Source organism: Penaeus japonicus, unplaced genomic scaffold (genome assembly GCF_977035675.1).
Source record: "Penaeus japonicus unplaced genomic scaffold, GWHDUDI00000001_assembly GWHDUDI00000034, whole genome shotgun sequence".
Classification (NCBI taxonomy): domain Eukaryota; kingdom Metazoa; phylum Arthropoda; class Malacostraca; order Decapoda; family Penaeidae; genus Penaeus; species Penaeus japonicus.
This window is the reverse complement of record NW_028234436.1, coordinates 8271919-8281918: the sequence shown is the minus strand read 5'-3', so window position 1 is coordinate 8281918 and position 10000 is coordinate 8271919. Positions and strand designations below refer to the sequence as shown.

Below are 10000 nucleotides of genomic sequence, written 5' to 3'. Positions count from 1 at the left end.
TATAGAATATTATGGCTTGAAGGACTTTTGTCATTCGCTTCAGACATCCCCCAAAGTGCCACCATGGGAGGACCAGGAGATTGATGTAAATGTCGATCCCATCTATATGAATAAGAGACTGTTTGAGCCAGGTCAACCTAAAACAAGATATAGCCATAAAATAAAGAGTCTAACACGCCTTGATATTCCTTGATAACTGCGATGAGTCAGTTTTGAAAGATGTAGGGTTATCATCAGACAGTTCACTGCAGGCGGCAGTGGGATAAAACTGAGTAAGCATATATCGACACAGGCTGAGTTATGGGCAATATTGACGCCACTTACAAAGACTGAAATTATTAATAAAGATGCATTTTTCTTTGTGAGTAGCAGGGGAGCCCTGGACTTCACTTAACAGCAGGGGCCCTGTGTTTGAACACATTGTTAACGAGTGCCGATTGATTGCTCATAAGCTGCGAGGCCAGGGACGTGAGATTACATTTGTCTGAATCCCATCGCATGTCGGTACCAGCCTTAATGAGGCTGTGGATGAGGTAGCGAAGGCGGCAGCTAAAAAATGTGAGGTGGACATTCAAAGTGCTCTTAAGCAGGCAAGGAGCAATATCAAGAGGATGCAGTTAGACTATGATGAGGTTAAGAAAGGCGAGTCGATTGAGACGAGCGAAACCTTGCAACACTATATGCATCTAGCGATGAACACAGACTTCACTTATGGGAGGGGCAAGAGCAAGTGGAAAGACTCTGTGCACATGAGAATTAGGTTAGGTGTCCCGACAGGTGAACAGGAAAAAAGAATGCAAGGTGTGTAGGTCACCAAGGTCACACACCTTAGTACACTATATCTTACAGTGTCCCATGCTTCAGATTTACAGAAACTCAGAGATAGCTGGACTCCCCGAACAAGCTATATGGATGTTTATAAATGGCCAGGTATTTAAAAAAAATGAATATGTACAAACATTTTGCATCAATCACATAATTGTAGTTGACAACTGTGTATATCCGATTGTGACTTTCCTTCTGCAGAGACTGTGATAGTCCGAGCAGGACTTTATTGAGACGTGGATGAATATAATTTATGATACATCATCCTGTTGAATACAAACATATTTTTTTACTTTTTGATAAATTCTTTCCTCCAGTAACATAGATATGTTTTATTAACATACATGTGCGTCACATTTTCAAGTATATAATTATGTAACCTCAGGAGAGGACTTAGCAGGCTGAGGGTGATAATTTATACTGTTATATCGCTCTCCTGATTTGTAAACATTTAACTCTGTATGCTTGTAATTAATCCACCTTTTGTAATGATAATGATAATTCTAACAATGATAGTATTTGTAATGGTAATAGTGACAGTTGTAGTAGTAGTAGTACTAATGCAGTAGTATTAATTATAGTAATTATAAGTACATTACTGGTAATGATAATGATAACGATAATAGATAACAATATCAATAATTATAATAATATAGATAATTATTATAACGAAACATGAAAATTTATAATAGTGATAATGATAATGTTAGCGTCTGAACTATCTACAGTAATTCATACGGAATTAATGAGATCGCATTTCTAATTCATTCATCTGTTTATAAAGGTTCTGTTTATATCATTAGATAGTTTGCTTGTTGTTTTTTGAACGAAAAAATGAATTTTAAGTAAGATTAATCCTCCTCTGGACTTTAAAACCTCAACAAAACAGTGAAAGGTGCATGGCAATGTTAACACATATTTACAGAGGCACATGATACAATTTCTGTCTAAAGAAGCAGTATTTCTGAGACAAAATCCAGCCATCATTCTGGTATGAATAAGTTATAATCCTTTTTTTATGTGACTGTTGTTTATTTCGATGTAATTACTGCTTATTTGAAATTGTTTCTCATATATGGAATTATTGAGAGTACATATTCAGAATAGTGTGGCGTCGCTAATCACTACGCAGGGTATTGATGGATTCCTCTCGGTTTCTACTAGTCAGTGTGTAAAACCCGCGATTCGAGCCCCGTTACCCGCAATCTTGTGGTCCCGATAGTAGGGGAGGGCATGAAGGAGACTAGGATTTTGCAATGCCTACACCCAACAATACCCTGCGTTCCCATCTGAGGGGCTGACGTACAGCGGCTTAGTCCACAGTGATCCGCGATTGCCTTCGCCGTGCCGTTATGCAGCCGCCGGGAAAGTTATCTTGTATGATATCTTTCGTTATAAGAAATGCAATGCACAAGTTACCCAACAGAAAATTACAGATTTACAAAAGAAAAAAATCTATAAAATAGGAGTGGCTTATGCCGGTCCAACTATGTAAAATCTGATGACGGAATAAGTTTCGTTGAAGCAGAGAATGAGTTCGATTCTTCATGCTTTGACCCAAAAGAAAATGGGAGATTGTTGTCCCATACACCTTTCACTATTTTGATGATATTTCGTTCATAACTTCACTTATTTCGTCAAAAACAGATAGATGAAACATAGATGCGATGTCAATAACAATAATTTTTCATGTATGAAGGCGCATTATTCAAACACTTCTTGTGGATTGCTGAAACGCAGACAGAACTACTATCATTACTTTAGGTCAGTGGTTCCCAAACTTTTTTGGTCGTGACCCTAAATACAATCTTGGCCTGGCCCGGCGACCCTAAATGAGTGTACGTACATGTAGTGCTAGTCACCAATAATTTTGATATGTTACACTTATTTATAATTGTATATAGTTTTATTGAGTAAATTTATATTACTAACACAATGATTTTCAATCAACTTTAAATAGGAGCAATTGAAAAAACAAATTTTCATGAAAATGAGACTAAGTTTATTACATGATTTGGTAGTCAAGTCACAAAACCAAAAATGTTTTCTCAGTGGCTACCGTGGAACTGCTTCATTTTGTGAGTGAGATGCTCTAAGTTGGGCTTTATGTCGATTGTTAGAGCACAACGCAAGTCATGCTGGGGATCCAAGCGGTTCCTTGCTTTAGTCTTGATCGTAACAAGGCTTGAAAACCCTTGTTCACAGAGATATGTTGTTGGAAAAGGGAGAAGAGCTTTTTCAGCCTCCCGAGTCAGAATGGGCTTATCCTTGAGTTGGGTCCAAAATTTTGAATACTGGAGGTTTTCAAAGTGTTGTTTCTGCACTTGATTTTCCTGGAGGTCTATAAGTTCCTCTTGAAACCCTGGGATATCCTCACCAACTTCACTGACGTTCACACTGAAAACATTCCTGATCCAGCTATGCTTCTTGAGGTCGACATTTTCTGGAAAATACCTGTCCATTTCTTCTTGAAGGTTCTTCAGATGATCTTCAAAAATATTTTTGATGTCAACAAGGGATATTTCTGATGAATCTTCCAGCACAGCACTTAGTTCTGGAAAGGCTGCAGTTTTTCCTCTGGCCAACTTTTCTCTCCAAAGAGCAATTTTTTTCTTGAATGAGACAATTTTTTCACCAATGTCCACCATCGTATGATTTCGGCCCTGCATGTCTGAATTCAGTTCATTCAGGTACATGAAGATGTCGCCCAAATAAGCAAGCTTTGCCAGCCAAGCAACGTTTTTAAAGCAGTCTGCAAGTGCATGCTTTTTCTCACGCAGAAATATTTCAATTTCAGTTTTTAGTTCAATAACTCTTCTAAGAATCTTTCCCCGAGATAGCCAACGGACATCAGAGTGGAACAGCAAGTCTTGGTGATGTGATCCCATCTCTTCACACATTTTATGGAAAATACGTGAGTTTAAAGCCCTAGCCTTGACAAAATTCACAATTTGGATGGCATCATTTAAAACTGCATGGAGGTCTGGTTGCAAGCGATGAGAAGCAAGGTTTTCTCGATGTAAAAAACAGTGAATTATTATGACATCAGGGTTTTCTGCTTTAATGCGAGTAACAAAACCCAGACGACTTCCCATCATTGATAGAGCTCCATCGGTGCACACTGCCAAACAATTCAACCAGTTGTCACAAATCAGTATACTTGTAAGCATTTGTTGTTGCTTAGAGAACAAGTTGCAAGCCCAATATTGTATGATGTGATGACCTGATGTGAGCGGGCTAAAATACTAATTCAAGGCAAGAACTAAAAGTGAGTATTATCATGTGCTATTCACATCATATTTCGTATTCACTTAACCACTGTGAAATATTTATATATGCAGACTTTGTATTTGTATATTTTCCATACATTATTCATATTTTGAGCAAGTAAAGTCAATCATAGTGGAAGGAAAAGAATGAAGTAAGGTTCTTACTTTAATTATTAATTATTATTATTATAATCACAATACATTTACCGTCACCATACGCACCTACGCGATTTCTCATAACAACAAGAAATCGCCCTGACCCTAAATATGCAAGCAATCAATCGTAATCAAGAAACATTAAATATACGAAACAGAAAAATCAAACCCAAAGCCCAGTGGTGGTGGTGTGGCGGCGGTCCAGCAAGTCCTCCTCAACCCTCCGCTCCCTCACCACGAACCACCTGCGCGCATGCGCAAGGATATGGCAAGGTCGAGGGTTACTCAACCACCTCATTCAGGGGCAAACCACCTCGCAGGCCTATCTGGGCTTGTAGCATCTCCCCCCAAAAGGAAAACTTTTACCAGAGGGGAAAAGTTTGCAAAAATAAAATAAACTAGCTAACTAGATGTAGAAAAAGTATGAAAGAAATATACACAAATATATTCATGATCTGGAGAGGGCATCTGCCATCCCATTGTCCTTGCCCTTGATATGAACAATTTTTATGTTATAGGGTTGAAGGGAAAGAGCCCACCTGAGAACACGCATGTTCTTAAATTTTACCCTTTCGATAAACACAAGAGGATTGTGATCTGTATTTACGGTTATAGGATGAGCCGTGCAGGTCAAATAAACTTTAAACTTTTCTAGGGCAAGCAAAATACCTAAGGCTTCCTTTTCTACCGTAGAATATGACTTTTGATAGGACTTAAATTTATACGAGTAATAACACACAGGATGTAGCACGTCATTGGAATCTGGCTGGAGGAGAACTGCACCCACGCCATTGTCACTCGCATCTACATTTATCGTGAATGGCTTATCCATGTCGGGAGCTTGCAGCACAGGAGCACTAGCCATGACACGCTTGAGTCTGTCAAAGGCGTTCTGGCACTCGTTTGACCATATGAAAGTATGTTTAGTGCTGAGCAAATCAGTTAAAGGGACAGAAACCTGAGCAAAGTTTTGACAAAAGCGTCGGTAATAGCCGATCATCCCGATGAATCTCATCAGCGCCCTTCTGTTTTCTGGAATTGGATATTGTAGAATGGCTTCGACCTTGGCCCCGACAGGTGCAACATTACCCTGACCAACGACATGACCAAGGAAAGTGACGTGGGCATGTCCGAACTCGCTCTTTTTCAGGTTGATTGTGAGATTGGCGTCTGCTAAGGCCTGGAACAACGATCGAAGACGAATCAAGTGGTCCTCCCAAGTCTCGCTCCACACCACAAGGTCGTCCAGGTAGCACCTCACTCCCACCAGGTCACTGGTAACATAGGAAAGTCGCTGGGGCGTTCCGGAAGCCAAAGGGTAGCACAGTCCATTCCCACAACCCGGAAGGAGTTACGAAAGATGACACTGGAATGGCACGGGACGTCAGCGGAACTTGGTAGTAGCCTTGAAGAAGGTCCAATTTAGACAGGTAACGTGCTTGTCCCAGGTCGTCTATGATGTCGTCCACACGTGGAAGAGGGTACGAGTCGGCTATAGTAACGTTGTTCACCTTTCTGTAGTCAACACACAGACGATAATCCCTCGGGCCTTTCGGTACTAACACCACAGGGGATGCCCAAGGACTGAGGCTAGGTCGGATCATACCCTGCTCTTGTAACCGGCGGACCTCCTTTTTCAAAAACTCCCGCTTCTCCGTGTTAAGACGATATGGAGCTTGGCGAATGGGAGTTGGGTCGCTCAGCATGACGTCATGAGCGAGCAGAGGACAAGTCCGAGGCGTATCACCAAAGAGTTCCCGGTGCTCCTGTAGAAGAACTTTAATACTGGCTACCTGGGGATCAGAAAGGTGTGAGAGTTTTTGTTCTAGATTTTCTAGCAAGTATGTGTTACTCAAATTTGGCTCGATCACTGGAACAATATGTTCATTTTCAACATCACTGGGGTCACGTGGTACAACAACTGCTACATCCTTTACATTATCATCATTTCTTATTTGGCCATCCCTTACATGATACTCTTTCAAAAGATTCACATGAACGAGTCTCCTTTTCTTACGTCTGTGGGGTGTATCAATAACATAATTTACATCAGACACCCTTTTAATCACTTTAAATGGACCCGAATATCGAGACTTGAGTGGTTGATTAGGCAGGGGAAGGAGAGCCAGTACCAAATCTCCCCCTTTGAATTCCCTTACTTTTACTTTATGCACTTCGTCATAACGCTTTTTCATTTTACTCTGCACTTTGCCTAAGTGAGCATGAGCGAAAGATAATGCAGATTTGAGCCTGCCTTTAAAACATTCTACATAAGTAGCAGCTGGAACACTCTCCTCCTCGCATAACCAACACTCTTTTAAGACCTTCAAAGGACCCCTTACTTCATGACCGTAAATGAGTTGAAAAGGAGAATATCCAAGGCTCTCCTGCACACTATCCCTCACTGCAAACAAAAGTAAGTCTATACCATCATCCCACTCAGAACCGGTGTCCAAACAATAAGCCTTAATCATGGTTTTGAGGGTGAGGTGGAACCTCTCCACTACTCCCTGACTCTGTGGATGATAAGCAGTCGACTGAAACTGTTGAATACCCAATGATTTCATCACTTTCTCAAACAACCCAGACGTAAAATTAGACCCCTGATCTGACTGCACCATAGTAGGCAGTCCTACTTGTGTGAAAAACTTTATTAGGGCCTTCACAACATTATTTGTTGTTATACGTTTGAGGGGAATGGCCTCAGGATACCTTGTGGCTGCATCTATAATGGTTAAGAGATATTGATTTCCCCGTTTTGTTTTGGGCAAGGGACCGACACAGTCAATAACGATCTTACTAAAAGGCTCATTAATAACTGGAATGGGAATAAGTGGATAAGGAGGAATACCTGGGCCAGGTTTGCCTTTAATCTGGCAAATATGACAAGTACGGCAGTATTTACCTATATCACGTCTCATCTTAGGCCAATAGAAATGCTTAAAAATTTTCTTGTAAGTCTTTGTTACTCCCAGGTGTCCTGCAGTATTATCATGAGCAATGGCAAGCACGTGTTGACGAAGGGAGTGAGGCAAAACAACTTGATGGATAGTACACCAGGTGTCAGTGCTGGGAGAATGCAAGGGTCTATACTGACGCATTAGCACACCCGATTTCAGATAGAAACAATTAGGATACTCTCCTAAATTGGATTCATCAATAAGAACATCAAAGAACCTTGTTAATCCGACATCTTGCCTTTGTTCCTCAATCAATTTATTCCTTGTTATAGGTGACTCGCTTTTACTTAAAACCCCTTCAGTCTCATGAAACTGTTGCATTACGGAACCTTCAAAGAAATCCTTTAATGAATATCCTTCACTAAAAAGATTTGATTCATAATCTGGTATGTCCACAGGCAATGTCGTGCCAGGGGCGCCAGTGATATCCGATTCAAGCCCTTTACTCTTGCTGCGAGTGACAGCACACGCAGGAAAAAGTGAAGGGTGTGTTTTCTCTAACTCCTCTGTGTTGTTCTCGCTTGTGGGATGAGGCGAGACCACAGGACATGGCCGCATCTTATCCCCTGCGAGATCGTTTCCTAGCAAGAGTGATACCCCGTGAGTGGGTATCCTATCTACTACAGCTAATTTAACATAATCTGTTACCAGGTCTGATGTTAAATAAACTTTGCATAAAGGTACGCCCTCCGCTGCAGTCATACTAACACTATCAATAAAAACAATCTCGCCTGTATAGCAGTTAGGTGAAGGTACTTCCTCCCGTAGCACCAGGGAGACCAGAGCACCAGAATCACGTAGGATATTGACTGGTCGGGCATGCTTAGATGAACGGTCGAAACCAATGGTACCTGTGGATATGAAAGGTCTGAATAAAGGATGTATAGACTCGAGGAAAGGAGTTCCAGAGGAAGTTGTGAGGCCGGAATTAAGTTTAACGTCAGAATAAGATGAGGATGGAGGGAAATCATTGGTTATGTCAACATTGAGAACAGGCTCACGAGTGCCAGGCGGACGTCTATTTGCCAATTCTGGACACTGACTAATTTCATGATCAGTTTTCTTACAATACCGACAAAAGACTCTCCTCACACCAGGGCCGCTAGTTCCCAAACCACGAGAAGTCTGGGAGTCTGATGCTCTCACTACACTTCGCTCCACTCTCGAACCACCTGTAAAAGGCTCTTTCACCTGGCCTGAATTTGTTGAAGACTCACGTGACCTATAAAGAACGGAAGGATTAGTGAGGGCATAGTGGTCAGCAGCAGGGCCGATATCAACTACACGGCGCAATCCGCGCTCCTCGACATGAGAGCGGATCTTCAAGGGCATAGAGTTCTTCACGTCCTCGAGTATAATCAGTTCAAGCAAACTATCATAATCATGGATCGCGAGCTCACTCTCAACCCATTTAAGACAGAGAAGCTGCTTTTGGCGTATAAACTCTACGTATGATTGTTCACTGGCCTTTCGACAGTTGCGAAATTCTTGTCTATACGCTTCAGGGACCTTTTTGTAAACATTCAACACAACCCTTTTTACATAATCATAATCCCTAACACATGTAACATCAATAGCAGAAAATACTTCTTGTGCTCTGCCTGCAAAAGCACTGTCTATCAACAGAACCCATTTGTCTCTTGGCCAACCATGTAAATGAGCGGTACGCTCGAAGTGCGTAAAGAAATATTCTGGCTCGTCTTCATTAAACTTAGGCACAAATCTAACAGCCTCATTAAGCTTAAATTGTGGGAGAAAATCATCTATACATTGTGTAAGCCTCAAACGTTCATTTTCAGCTTTCATTTTCTCCACTTCAATTTTACTTTTCTCCAGTTCGTATTGACTGGCAGACATTACATCAATATCCCCCTGAATTGCTGGAAACATGGATTCCACCTCCTCTTTATGAATTACTTTAATTTCAATTAGTTTATCCAAAACAAGGTCACGAATAATTTGTTTACGAAAGGAGGATTGAATGGGAATTCTGTAATAACGCGCCAACTCACTCCACTGGGCTTATGGTCAGATTCGCCAGCGCCGACGCCGACGGGTGGGCGACAAAATCCTCGACCGTGAACATTACGACCGGGAAGAAAAATCTAACTATTTAAGAAACAATATTAGCACAAAAGTGATCAGAAAATATGTAAATCTTACAACAGCAACTCAACAGTCCTAATAAAAGTGCAAACTAATATCACCATTACCAAAATGCAGAATAACAAAATAGAGATAAGAATTGCACAAACACGTATGAGAATACTCACTTTTAGCTAGAAAGGAAAATGAAAATCCCATACACTTGAAACGCGCCGGCAACAACCAACAGCTGGCAACGTAAACTAAACGGATCAAAAGACTCAGAGACTTATGGCAAAAACAACTCTAAAGCAATGACCATTAGAAAAGTACACGAATGAGTAGTCAAAATCCATTAAAGTTTTATCAGAAAAATGGGCATATGTTCATACATCCCGGTCAGGCCCCCATTTGTCACAAATCAGTATACTTGTAAGCATTTGTTGTTGCTTAGAGAACAAGTTGCAAGCCCAATATTGTATGATGTGATGACCTGATGTGAGCGGGCTAAAATACTAATTCATGGCAAGAACTAAAAGTGAGCATTATCATGTGCTATTCACTTCATATTTTGTATTCACTTAACCACTGTGAAATATTTATATATGCAGACTTTGTATTTGTATATTTTCCAAACATCATTCATATTTTAAGCAAGTAAAGTCAATCATACTGGAAGGAAAAGAATGAAGTAAGGTTCTTACT

General features: G+C 40.8%; 1 protein-coding gene across 1 annotated transcript; it reads right to left on the bottom strand.

Moving 5' to 3' along the window:
- Positions 1-4698: 4698 nt before the first annotated feature.
- Positions 4699-9100, bottom strand: LOC147467669 (uncharacterized). The gene is made up of 2 exons (XM_086530997.1): positions 5645-9100; positions 4699-5544 (listed from the first exon to the last, which is right to left on the bottom strand). The coding sequence occupies exons 1-2, from the start codon at positions 9098-9100 to the stop codon at positions 4699-4701; spliced, it is 4302 nt and encodes a 1433-aa protein (XP_086387123.1).
- Between the last annotated feature and the right edge of the window lie 900 nt (positions 9101-10000).